Genomic DNA, 14,145 nt, shown 5'->3' on the forward strand with positions numbered 1-14,145 from the left:
GTGCACACCTTTAATCCCAGCACTTGGGAGGCAGAGGTGGGAGGATCACCATGAGTTTGAGGCCACCCTGAGACTACATAAGTGAATTCCAGGCCAGCCTGGACCAGAGTGAGACCCTACCTTGAAAAACCAAAAAAAAAGAATAATGTTTTCTAGTAAGACTAAATACAAACTCTGGTTTTGTTGTTGTTGTTTGTGTTTTTTGAGGTAGGGTCTCATGCTCTAATCCAGGCTAACCTGGAATTTACTATGTCATCTCAGGGTGACCTTGAACTCACAGTGATCCACATACTTCTGCTTCCCAAGTGCTGGAATTAAAGGGGTGCACCACCACACACCACTGCCCAGCTTTTTTTTTTTTTTTAAAGATTTCTTGTTTTTAAATATTTTTTATTTTTATTTATTTATTTGAGATAGGGAGAAGCAGAGAGAGAGAGAGAGAGAGAGAATGGGCATGCCAGGGCATCTAGCCACTGTAAATGAACTCCAGATACATGCGCCACCTTGTGCGTCTGGTTTATGTGGGTCCTGAGGAATCAAACCTGGGTCCTTTGGCTTTGCAGGCAAATGCCTTAACTGCTAAGACATCTCTCCAGCCCTGCCCTGCCTTTTAACATGGATTCTGGGAGTCCAATTTAGCAGTTGGCTTAAGCGGGAGCACTTTTTTTTTGGTTTTTTGAGGTAGGGTCTCCTCCTAGCCCAGGCTGGCCTAGAATTCACTCTCTATTCTCAGGGTGGCCTTGAACTCATGGCAGTCCTCCTGCCTCTGCCTCCTGAGTGCTGGGATTAAAGGCATGCGCCACCACGCCCAGCTCTGGGAATCACTCTTTTCACTGCTGAACTATCTCCTCAGTCTTGAACTTAGTACTTAAAATAAAAGAAAAAGTATTAACTTTATCCAGCTTTTTTTTTTTTTTTTTTTTTTTTTGGTTTTCTGAGGTAGGGTCTCACTCTAGCCCAGGCTGACCTGGAATTCACTATGGAGTCTCAGGGTGGCCTTGAACTCACAGCAATCCTCCTACCTCTGCCTCCCAAGTGCTGGGATTAAAAGGCGTGCACCAGCACACCCGGCTCTCCCAGCCTTTAAGTAGTGAGCATTTGACAGTATAGTTTGTTTACTTAAATGTAATATTTAGAGCTTATACTTGTCATGTTTAATTCTTTGGGTACTTTTATAGGGGCTAAATTAAAGAAGGAGAGAGCTCAGATTTTGGTTAATCCCAAGAAAATAATAAAGAAGCCAGAAGAATTGGAGGAAAGTGAACAGGAAGTCTTGAAGGATCAAAACTATGTGGAAGTTTTGGGAAGAAGTATTCAAGGTATGTGATAAGGAAATAAATACTTAATTTCTACTAGTAGCAGAAATTGCTTTGCAGGATACATGGAAATAGTTTGGTAGGTTGAAACAGTGGTAAACTATAATTGCATATCTGACTGACCTAAAAGCATTTCTTTCAAGTTTCTCTGTGTGTTTGCATGTGTGTGTGCTCACCATAGGACAAACAATCTCGAGTTTGTGCCTCAGGTATTCGTCTTTTTGAAGCAGTCTTCACTTGGGGCTTACCAATTAGGCTGGATTGTCTGGCCAGTGAGCCCCAGGGATCTGCCAGCCTTTGGGATTACAGGCATATGTTGCCATGCCTGGCATTTTACTTGGGTACTGAGAAGCCAACTGAGATCCTTGTCCTTGTGAGACAAGCATTCTATTGATAGACCTATCTCATCAGCTGTAGAGGGGGATCTTTATGTGTGTTCTTAGAGCATTCTTCAACCTGAAGGGTGTCAGCCAGTTATTCAGACAGGGACTCTTGTTAGGCTGCCATGTTACAGGGAAGCACAGCTTATCCTTAGTGTGTATCATGTGAAACTGCATATCAGGTACATGTCAGGGATCACTCTCAAGCTCTGTTGACCTTAATCCACATAAATCTAGTTCAAGACATACTTAGGGAGTGATACACACACACACACACACACACACACACACACACACACACGTGTGTGTGTGTGTGTGTAAATACAGTCTAGCTATTTTTCAAATTATGTCCCTGAAGTGCATGGCCTTGGCCTTTCCCTATTTCAGAAAGCTTTTATAGAATTTCACATTTGTTTTGGTGTGTGTGTGATATTTGTTTATTGTGATATTTTATGATTTCATATGAGAGAACCTCGGATAACAGACATCTGTGAAACTTGGTCATAGGGATGTCCTTCAATTATTGCTTTGTATATTACTGTTTTAAGGCCTTCTGAATTAGATACATTTCTGATTCCTTGATAATATTGTACGTTTTGGTTCTTGTTTGTGTGTGCATGTGTGTGTGTGTATGTTACACATGTGTGCATGCATGTGGAGGCTAGAGAAGATCCTGGGGCTTCGTTCTCAGGAATACTGCCTGCCATTCTTTGAGACAGCATCTTTTGTGGCTCTAGAGTTTGCTGGTTAGGCTAGTCTACTGGCCAGTGAGCCACAGGGGTCTTTTCATCATCTTCAGAGCACTAGGAATACAAACATATGCCACACTTTCCCTGTATACCCACTTCCACTGTGATGTTTTTTTTTGAGGGAAAGCCCATGTTAGAGCCATGCCCTTGAACCCCTAGAACTCTAAACCTCTTTTATTTATACAGTACTTAGCCTCAGCGTTTTTTTGTTTGTTTTAAGGTAAGAACTCATGCCAGCCTAGGCTGACCTGGTTCTCACTCTGTGGTCTCAGTCTGGTCTTGAACTCATGACCGTCTTCCTACCTCTGCTTTCAGAGTGCTGGTGTTAAAGGCTTGCACTATCACACCCAGCCAGGTATTTCCTTCCTTTTTTCAAGGTAGGGTCTCACTGTAGCCCAGGCTGGCCTGGAACTCACTCTGTAGTCCCAAGCTGGCCTTGAACTCAAAGTGATCCTCCTACCTCTGCCTCACCAGGGTTGGGATTAAATGTTTGTGCCACCATGTCCAGCAGTTTTGGGGTTTTTTTTTAAAAATATTTTTGTTTATTTATTTGTGAAGAGGGAGAAAAGAGAGTGAGTATGGGTGCACCAGGGCCTTTTGCTCACACTGCACCTGAACTCCAGATATTTATACCACTCCATGGATCTGGCTTTTTGTGGGTACAAGGGAGTTGAACCTAGGCTCTCAGGCTTTGCAAGCAAGTGCTTCAACCATTGAGTCATCTCCCCACAGCCTCAGCTATTTTCTTGTAATAATAGAAAACTGATAAAGACAGTCTTTAAATACATCATTAATCCTTTTACAGCATACATTTTGGCATACTTGGATTAATCCTCATAGTCTCTTAGTTGATCTAGTATAGATAAAAGTTACTGTATCTGTTTAAAAGTTAAAGCATAAAATTTTAAAATATTTAGTAAATTCAGAATATCTGTATGACTCAAATCACTCATTACTTAACAAAAACTTAAGAACCTAAGCTACATAGTATCAAAACAAAAATAAAGACTGGGCATCTACTATATTTTTTTTAATTTTTTTATTTTTATTTATTTATTTGAGAGTGACAGAGAGAAAGAGGCAGAGAGAGAGAGAGAGAGAATGGGTGCTCCAGGGCCTCCAACCACTGCACACGAACTCCAGATGCATGCGCCCCTTTGTGCATCTGGCTAACGTGGGTCCTGGGGGAAATAGAGCCTTGAACCAGGGTCCTTGGGCTTCACAGGCAAGCACTTAACCACTAAGCTATCTCTCCAGCCTAGTCTACTATGTTTTTTGTACTAAAATGTAAATAAACAAGATCAATCTGTTTTCTTTATTATGTATCTTAAAATATTTTATCTATAAATATCAGTACATTAAAAAAATTTTTTTTGCTTTATTTATTTGAGAGAGGGGGAGAGACAGAATGGGTGCACCAGGGCCCCTAACCGCTGCAAATGAACTCCAGATGCATGCACCACCTTGTACATCTGGTTTCTGTAGGTTCTGGGGAATTGAACCTGGGTTCTTTGGCTTTGCAGGCAAGTACCTTAACCACTAAGCCATCTCAGCAGCCCAGATACCAGTAAATTTTTATGTAATACAATGAAGGATATGAATCTTACACTTTTGTTAATTAAAGTCTCATCCTTTTTTAAAAAAGGATATTTTGAAAATTGTTTTAAATTTTTATTTATTTATTCATTTGAGAGAGAAAGAGGTAGATAGAGAGAATGGGCATGCCAGGGCCTGTAGCTGCTACAAATGAACTCCAGATGTGTGTGCCATTTTGTGCATCTGGCTTTATGTGCATATTGGGAGTTGAACCTGGGTCCTTGGGTCTTGCAGGCAAATGCCTTAACTGCTGAGCCATCTCTTCAGCCAGTAAAGATGTTTGTTTGTTTGTGAGAGAAGGCAGAGAGAGAAGGGAGGGAGGGAGGGAGGGAGGGAGGGAGGGGGAGGGAGAGAGAGAAGGGGGCACACCAGGGCCTCTGGCCATTGCAAACAAACTCCAGACACATGTGCCCCTTGTGTATCTGCCTTACATGGATCTGGGAAATCGAACCAGGGTCCTTTGGCTTTGTAGGCAAATGCCTTAACCACTAAGCCATCTCTCCAGCCCAGATTTTTTTTTTTTTTTTCACATTTTATTTATTTGTGTGTGTGAGAGAGAGGGAGGAAGAGAAAGAATATAGGCATGCCAGAGCCTGTAGCTATTACAAACAAACTTCAGACACATGTGTGCCACCTTGTGCATCAGACTTACATAGGTGCTGGGGAATTGAACATGGGTCCTTAGACTTCGCAGGCAAGTGCCTTAATTAATCGTCAAGCTATCTCTTCAGCCCTTATCCTTTTTTCTTAATTACTTTGTTGTTTTTTCCCTAAATCCTTGTTGTATTTTCTTTTTCAGAATCCCTAAACAATGGCTCTGCTGCAGATGGTGGAAATAAAGTTTATTCTTTTCAAAGTAAAAAGCACCCTGCAAAGATGGCTAAATTAGGTATGTTACTTTCCTGATTTCTATAATCATTATTGACTAACACTAACCACATTTCCTGAGGTCATCATCCCATTATAGTTCCTAAAAGAATGAAAATAGTTTCTAAGGTTTAGAGAATAAAACACTTTTATTTTATTTTTTTATTTTTATTTTTTAGTTTTTTGAAGTAGAGTCTCTGGCCCAGGCTTACCTGGAATTCACTATGGAGTCTCAGGGTGGCCTCGAACTCATGGTGATCCTCCTACCTCTGCCTCCCGAGTGCTGGGATTGAATAAAACACTTTCTGAGAGAATGTTACCATTCCAAAACATTGGTGGTACATTCCTATAATCCCAGCACTCTGGAGATGAAGACAGAAGTATGGCAAATTCAAGACGATCCTCAGTTAATAGCAAGACCGGGTTTTCATTAAAAAAAAAAAAAAAAAGATTCATTTTATACTAAACACAGTTAAGTTCACTGGATTTTTTTTTTCATGTGCAGTGTCTTCTGTTCAAAGCTATAGAATCTTCTTGTAATAGGTGCCCAGTCTTTATTTTTGTTTTGATATTATGTACCTTAGGTTCTGTTTTGTTTTTGGAGGTAGGGCCTCACCCTAGCCCAGGCTGACCAGGAATTCACTATACAGTCTCAGGGTGGCCTTGAACTCATGGTGATTGTCCTACCTCTTCCTCCCAAGTGCTGGGATAAAAGGTGTGCGCTGCCATGCCTGGCTTAGTTTAGGTTCTTAACAAGTTTTTGTTAAGTAATGAGTGATTTGACTCATATAGATATTCTGAATTCATTAAATATTTTTATATTTTATGCTTTAAGTTTTATAGTGTGTATAGAAAAAAAGTTTGTATTATAGAAATATATTTACATAGTCATGCATGATGTTGCACACCTTTAATACCAGCACTCAAGAGGCAGAAATAGGAGGATCACTGTGAGTTTAAGGCCAGCCAGGAGAGCTCCATAGTGAATTCCAGGTCAGCCTGGGCTAGAATAAAACTCTACCTCGAGCAAAACAAGAAGAAAATTTACATAAAACTATTAGAAATCGTGTCTTCTAACATTTTCCTTATCCACATTACTACCTACACTAGTTACATTTGAATTATTAATATTTGGAAAACTGAACTATAATAAAATACACTTAGCATTAAAATCACACTGCCAATTCTTAAGATTTTTCAGATCAAAACAAATTTTAGATGGCACTGTATTTAGATGTCACAATGTGAGAGGTCATTTTGAATGTTTGAACTATTATAAGATGTGACTAAGGTTAGCAAATTAACAGTGTATTGGAAACAAAAACAATGTTTTGTTTGTTGGGAGAGTAGATTTTAAAACTTCTCACTTTGAATAAGCATGTGCAATGAAAATAAATGAAATAACATCATCAAAGAAAATGTTTAAGCCGGGCATGGTGACTTTAATCCCAGCACTCGGGAGGCAGCGGTAGGAGGATCACCATGAGGTCAAGGCCAACCTGAGACTACATAGAGAATTGTAGGTCAGCCTGAGCTAAAGTAAGACCCTACCTTGAGTAAAAAAAAAAAAAATGTTTAAGCTGGGTGTGGTGGCACACACCTTTAATTCCAGCACTTGGGAGGCAGAGGTAGAATCATTGAGAGTTCGAGGCCACCTGAGACTACATAGTGTTCACTGGTGCACTACAGATTATTAGAGGAGTGACAATAAAAAGTTACATAAAATACATGCCCCAGTTTTCTTTCTTCCTGTCATGGGGTAGGTGGGTGTGTGTATGCGCGCACACATGCATGCAAGCTCTGCACGTGTACATGGAGGCCAGAGGCTCTTCCATCTTAATTCTCTGAGGCTGTTTCTCACTGAACCTGAAGCTTACCATTTTTTTGTTAGCCTGGCTGGCCCCAGCAAGCTTGTGTCCACCCCTTCAGCACTTGGGTTACAAGTATGTGCAGCCATACCTGGTTTTGGGGTTTTTGGGGGGGGGGATTGGTAGTAAGGATCAAACTCAGGTCCAAGCACTCTAATCCACTGAGTCAACTCTGTAGCCTAATTTGTTTTTTTAATATTTTTGTTTGTTTGTTTTTTGGTTTTGTTTTGTTTTTTTTCAAGGTAGGGTCTCACTCTAGCTCAGGCTGACCTGGAATTCACTCTGCATTCTCAGGGTGGCTTCAAACTCACGGCAATCCTTCTGCCTCTGCCTCCCAAGTGCTGGGATTAAAGGCGTGCACCACCACGCCTGGCTGTTTTTTAATTTTTTTTTGTTATTTGACAGAGAGAAAGAGGGAGGGAAGGAGAGAGAGAGAAAGAGAGAGAATGGAGGGCTTCTTCCTACTGCAAACAAAAACTCCCGACACATGCAACTGTACATCTAGTCTATGTGGGTACTGGGGAATCAAACCCAGGCTGTGAGGCATTGCAAGCAAGCACTTTAACCTCTGAGCCATCTATCCAGCCCTATATGTCCTAATTTTTATTGTCAAAGTCATTAGCTATACAATGAACACTTACTAGAAGAAATTGTGACATGGAAGAAAGAACTGAATTATAACTGCACTTATTAAAAGTGATGATTATAGCTGGGCATAGTGGCGTACACTTTTAATCCCAGCACTTGGGAGGCAGAGGTAGGAGGATTACTGTGAGCTCAAGGCTACCCTGAGACTCCATAGTGAATTCCAGGTCAGCCTGGGCTAGAGTGAGACCCTACGTTAAAAAAAAAACAAAAAAAAAAAGTGATGATTATATTTGATTTAATATAGAACAAAGGTCAGCATACTTTTTTGTATTTATAGCTCTGCTAGTCTGCTCAACTTGCTCTTGAACAAGTTTATTACATATTAATATGGTGTTATATTAATGTGTAATAAAATGGTGTAGCAAGGTTCCAAAACGAGTAAAAGGCAGCATTTGGTGTATTAGCTTATAGGTTCTTGATGCCTAATATAGATAATTGATGTTTGTAACTTTGTCATTCACAGATGCAACTGAACAAAAAGTTATGTGTTGAGTGCCTGTATATAACTTTGTGCAAATGTTTTGCTTATCAGGAGGCAACATTTTCAATTTGACACATGAGTTTTTTTTCTTGAATCATGGTTTTTTGTTTTGTTTTGTTTTGTTTTTTCTGCTTAATACCAGTAGAAGAAAAAACATTTTTTTAAAAAAATATTTTATTTCTTTATTTTTGAAAGAGAGAAAGAGAGGGGGGAGACAGAAAGAATGGGCAGCACATCAGTGCCTTCAGCCACTGCCAGTGAACTCCAGACATATGCGCCACCTTGTGCATCTGGCTTACATGGGTACTGAGGAATTGAACCTGGGTCCTTAGGCTTTGCAGGCAAGAACCTTAATTGCTAAGCCATCTCTCTAACCTGATAAAATGTTTTAAGAAGTAAATTATAAAGAACTTTTTTTCTTGAAAGTAGCTTTCTAAGCCATGTCAAAATATTTAAAATAGTCACTTTTAACTGATCCAAAATGATGTCATGATATCGTCTCAGAATTTATCATTAGTCATTCATTAGAAGCCAATTTCAACAGTATAACCTGTAAAGTTATGATTATCAAAACTCTTGGAGCCAGGCGTGGTGGCACACGCCTTTAATCCTAACGCTCGGGAGGTAGAGGTTGGCTACCCCTGCATCCCGAGTGCTGGGATTAAAGGTGTGCACCACTACACCCAACTGATTTTGTGTATTTTTGTGTTGACATTGACAGACTAACCTCAAAGTCGTTTTTATGTTATGTGAAGGTGACTGACTCCACAGCATTTAGACTGGTCCCATTTGTATTTATGACTTTAGATATTGTAGCAATGTTAAATACCTATAAAAGTTTCTGAACATTTATTCCTGTTTGTTTGTTTGTTTTATTAAGGCAGGGTCTTACTCTAGACCAGGCTGACCTGGAGCTCACTCTACAGTCCCAAGCTGGCCTCAAACTCATAGTGACCTTCCTAACACTGCCTCCTGAGAGCTGGGATTAAGGGCATGTGCCACCCAGTCCAGCCTTTACATAAATTTTTAAAACCAAACACCTGCATACTACTTTTATCAGAAAGATACCACAGAGTAAGTTCCAGGGCTAGAGTAAGACCCCCCCCCCCCAAAAAAAAGAGAGAAAGAAAGAAAGAAAAGAGCCAGGCATGGTGGTGTATGACTTTAATCCCAGCACTCAGGTAGCAGATGTAGGAGGATTGCCATGAGTTCGAGGCCACCCTGAGATGAGAGTGAATTCCAGGTCAGCCTGAGTTAGAATGAGACCCTACCTTGAAAAACCAAATAATAATAATAACAAAACAGCAACAACAAAAGTATTCATATAAGTGAGGGCCACAGAGGTGGCTCAGCTATTAAAGGCATTGGTTCACAAAGTCTGAAAACTTGGATTCAATTCTACAGTATCCATGTAAAGCTGGATTCACACAGGGGCACATGTGTCTGGAGTTTATTTACAGAGGCACAAGGCCATGTGCACCTCTCCATCTCCCTCTCTCTCAATATAAAATTTATTCTTTTTTTTTTTTTTTTTTTTTTTGAGGTTGGGTTTCACTCTAGACCAGGATGACCTGGAATTTACTATGTAGTCTCAGGATGCTTTGAACTCAGCGATCATTCCTCTGCCTCCCAAGAGCTGGGATTAAAGGTGTGCGCCATCACACCCAGCTAAAAAAAGTAAATCTGTTTTTTTAAAAAAGAATTCATATAAATGAATACTGTTTCCCTTTATATCTGCTGCTTGGGAGATTGTTTAATGAGTGTTTATGTATTTTTTTGTTGTTATTACAGCTTCGGAACTGGCAAAAACACCAAAAAAAAGTATTCTATTTGATTTGAAGACTGATCCAGTAATGATGACAAACATTACTCAAAAAAACAAGGGTAAGAGATGACCTTAGTTCTTTGAAAAGTTTTTATAGGTGCTTTAGGTTAGTTTACTTTTTTTCTTATCTAGGTGAATTTTCATGCTTTCTCTGTCCTCAAGGTGGCCTCGAACTCATGGTGATCCTCCTACCTCAGCCTCCCAAATGCTGTGGTTAAAGGTGTGCGACAGCATACCTGACTCTATCATACCCATTATTTATTTATTTTTTAAATTTTTTATTTATTTATTTGAGAGCCACAGACACAGAGAGAAAGACAGATAGAGGGGGAGAGAGAGAATGGGCGCGCCAGGGCTTCCAGCCTCTGCAAACGAACTCTAGACACGTGCGCCCCCTTGTGCATTTGGCTAATGTGGGACCTGGGGAACCGAGCCTCGAACCGGGGTCCTTAGGCTTCACAGGCAAATGCTTAACCGCTAAGCCATCTCTCCAGCCCATACCCATTATTTATTTATTTGAGAGAGAGAAAGAGGCAGATAGAAAGAAAGAGAATGGGTGCACCAGGGCCTTCAGCCACTGCAAACAAACTCAATGCATGTGCCCCCTTGTGCATCTGGCTTACGTGGGTCCTGGGGAATCAGACTGTGATCCTTAGGCTTCACAGGCAAACTTCTTAACCACTGAACCATTTCCCTAGCCCTAATATACCTATTCTTATCAGTTAATAAAAAGGGGGGAAATCTGTGCTAACTGAAATTGTATAAATTGAGAGAACCAAATAAAAACAGTTTGAGTCCTATTGTCTTTTTTTGTTTGTTTTGTTTTGTTTTAGAGGTAGGGTCTCACTCTAGCCTAGGCTGACCTGAAATTCACTGTGTAGTCTCAGGGTGGCCTCGAACTCATGGTGATTAAAGGCGTTGTGCCACCATGCCTGGCTCATTATTTGTTTGAGTTAGCCAAGTTCCAGTACATACTATGAAAATAAGGTTTTTAGGGCTGGAGAGATGGCTTAGTGGTTAAGCGGTTGCCTGTGAAGCCTAAGGACCCCGGTTCGAGGCTCAGTTCCCCAGGACCCACGTTAGCCAGATGCACAAGGGGGCACACGCATCTGGAGTTCGTTTGCAGTGGCTGAAGGCCCTGGCACGCCCATTCTCTCTCTCTTTCTCTCTTTCTCTCTCTCTCTCTCTCTCTCTCTCTCTGCCTTTCTCTCTGTATTTGTCTCTCTCAAATAGATAAAAAAAAAAAAATAAATAAGGTTTTTAGGTATGTTTGGTGGAAAATTATGGTATACTTACTTTTGATAAATTGTGTGCTTTCTAGTCAAACATGCAAAAGGCTCAAGGATTTTTTTTTCTTGCTAGAATGCTACAGAAATACAGGAAATGGCTATCTTTTCTTTCAATAAAAGTAGACTGATACAAAGTGAAGCAATTATAATAAACGTTGCTTTTTTGTTTCATTTAGGAAGTTCTGCTTCAGATAAAGTTCAGCAGAAGGTAAGCAATTGATGGAAAACAAAGATAACCATTAGTGTTCAAAAGTCATGATGAAAACAATAGCCTTTCATCTCTTAATTTATATAGTGCTTTGTAATTAATAGAAATTTACCAGTTATATACTTAACAGATGAAGACTTTGAGATTTAGAGAGGTAAAATGACCTGGAAGAAATAAAGCTGGAAAATGAACCAAGTTCTTTTGTACCCAACTATTGTGTGCTCCCTGGGCACTTTTAACTTAGTAGAGCTGGCCCAGGAATTTTGTGGAGTTGGTTTTGCATTTATTTATTTATTTAAGAGGTAGTGGGGCCACCAGAGCCTCCTGCCACTGTAAACTTCAGACACATGTTCCACTTGTGAGTCTGGCTTTAACTGGGTATTGGGGAATTGAACCCAAGCTGTTAGGCTTTTCAGGCAAGCCATTTTAACTGCTAAGCCCTCTCTTTAGACTGGTTTTGCTTTTTTTTTTTTTTGTTTGTTTTGTTCTAGCCCAGGCTGACCTGGAATTCACTATGGAGTCTCAGGATGGCCTCGAACTCACAGCATTCCTATACCTCTGCCTCCCAAGTGCTGGGATTAAAGGTGTGTACCACCATGCCCAGCTCTTCTTTTTGTTTTTTAAAGATTTTTTTAAAAATTTATTTGATGGGCTGGAGAGATGGCTAAGTGGTTATGCGCTTGCCTGTGAAGCCTAAGGACCCCGGTTCGAGGCTCGGTTCCCCAGGTCCCACTTTAGCCAGATGCACAAGGGGGCACACACATCTGGAGTTCGTTTGCAGAGGCTGGAAGCCCTGGCGTGCCCATTCTCTCTCTCTCCCTCTATCTGTCTTTCTCTCTGTGTCTGTCACTCTCAAATAAATTTAAAAAAAAAATTTATTTGAGACAGAGGGAGTAAGAGAGAATGGGCACGCCAGGGCCTCTAGCCACTGCAAACAAACTCCAGACACATGCACCACCATGTGCAACTGGCTTAAGTGAGACCTGGAGAATCAAACTGGGGTCCTTAGGCTTTGCAGGCATGAACCACTAAGCCATCTCTCCAACTGCCTTGTCTTCTTTTTTTTTTTTTTTAATTATTTATTTATTTTGGTGTTTTCCAGGCAGGGTCTCCCTGTAGCCCATGCTGACCTGCAACTCATGCTGGCCTCGAACTCACAGGAATCCTACCTCTGCTTCCTGAATGCTGGGATTAAAGGCATGTGCCACCACACCTAGCTCCTCTGTTTTAGTGTTGTTTCTTTTTTTATGATTTTCATTATGCCTGGATTTGGGTACGTTCCAGTGATCATAGTGTTGTGCAGGGCATTGTGTATGTGAGTAGTAGCATGTGTCTGATCCTTGGTGGCTATAGAATTAGATATGTTTAGGCATAAAGGGCCCCCCTTTTTATTTACTTATTTATTGGTTTTTTGGGGTAGGGTCTTACTCAGGCTGACCTGAAATTCACTATGTAGTCTCAGGGTGGTCTCAAACTAAGCGATCCTCCTACCTCTGCCTCCCAAGTGCTGGGATTAAAGGCATGCACCATCATGCCCAGCTAAAGGAACCCGTTTTGATAAAAAAGTGAATATAGCTTCAGGCATGTTGACTCACATCTGTGATCCCAGCACTCAGGGAGACTGAGGGAGATCACTGAGTTCAGAGCATGCCTGGACTACAGAGTGAGTTTCAGATCAGCCTGGGGTAGAGTGAGACACTGTTGCAAAGGGGAAAAAGGTTTTTTTTGGGGGGAGGGGATTGTTTTGTTTTTTTTAAGAGGTAGGGTTTCACTCTGGCCCAGGCTGACTTGGAATTCACTATGTAGTCTCAGGGTGGCCTTGAACTCACAGCAGTCCTCCTACCTCTGCCTCCTGAGTGCTGGGATCACCATGCCCAGTGTGGAAAAAGTTTAAAATGCATATGAACATATGATTATGATTATGACCTAGGTAGCAGTATCCTATTTAAGAAAGTATAGGTATAGTGTTATATGAAAGGCTCAAATGCCTTTAAAAATACTTTTTTCATGCTTTGTATGTTGTATCATTATGAAAGAAGAAACTTAGGCTGTAGAGATGGCTCAGCAGTTATGGCCCTTGCCTATAACACTTAAGGACCCAAGTTTGATTCTTCAGTACCTGCATAAAGCCAGATGCACAGGGAGGTGCATGCATCTGGAGTTCATTTTCAGAGGCCCTGGCATGCCCATTCGTTTTTTCTCTCTCATTCTGTGCAAATAAATAAATATTATTTTAATATGAAAGAAAGAAAGAAACAAACAAACTCACTCACTCACTCACTCTTGGGCCTGGTGTGGTAGCACACACCTTTAATCCCAGAACTCAGGAGGCAAAGGTAGAAGGATTGCCTAGAGTTCGAGGCCAGCCTGAGACTATGTAATGATTTCCAGGTCAGCCTGAGAGTAAGATACCTGGGGGGGGGGGGGGGGGGGAAGAAACTCCTTACCCATAATCAAGTATGAATTGAAATGAATTACAGTACTCTTTTTCAAGTTTTATGTCACACCTGTTAGATCTTAATACCATTGTTTTGTAGTGGTAGGAACTGTCTCAACTCATTTAATGTTTTCTATTGAAACAAAATATTTTTCTTTTCTTGCCTTCACTTAAATCAGGTCCTTTGTCTTACTCATTGTGTTTTTAAAATTTTTAAACAGAACAGTGACACAAGAGAACTTCCATCAACTCCACCTCGTAGTCTACGGAAAAGATTAGTAGGTATGCATTTCTTTTAACATGAAGACTTTTTTTGGTTTTGGGTTTTTGCTTCTCAGTTGTATAATTACTATTATCATCTTTGGGGAGGGCATACAAGTGCACATGTAGAGGCCAGAATCCAACCCCTTGTGTTGATCCTTGCCTTGCCTTCCACCTTATTTGAGGCAGTAACTCTTGCCTCACTACTGTGAACCCTAGG

General features: G+C 40.7%; 1 protein-coding gene across 4 annotated transcripts in view; it reads left to right on the forward strand.

Annotated features, from left to right (window-relative positions):
- The window catches only part of Orc2 (origin recognition complex subunit 2), a 56,672-nt gene that overhangs the window by 6,782 nt on the left and 35,745 nt on the right, over positions 1-14,145 (forward strand). For all 4 annotated transcript variants that reach the window (XM_045148264.1, XM_045148266.1, XM_045148265.1 and 1 more), the window contains 5 exons: positions 1,179-1,319; positions 4,841-4,930; positions 9,697-9,789; positions 11,196-11,227; positions 13,886-13,946. In XM_045148264.1, coding sequence (XP_045004199.1) covers positions 1,179-1,319; positions 4,841-4,930; positions 9,697-9,789; positions 11,196-11,227; positions 13,886-13,946 — 417 coding nt within the window. The remainder of the gene's footprint in view (positions 1-1,178; positions 1,320-4,840; positions 4,931-9,696; positions 9,790-11,195; positions 11,228-13,885; positions 13,947-14,145) is intronic.

The sequence above is a fragment of the Jaculus jaculus genome, chromosome 4, assembly GCF_020740685.1.
Source record: "Jaculus jaculus isolate mJacJac1 chromosome 4, mJacJac1.mat.Y.cur, whole genome shotgun sequence".
NCBI classification, from domain to species: domain Eukaryota; kingdom Metazoa; phylum Chordata; class Mammalia; order Rodentia; family Dipodidae; genus Jaculus; species Jaculus jaculus.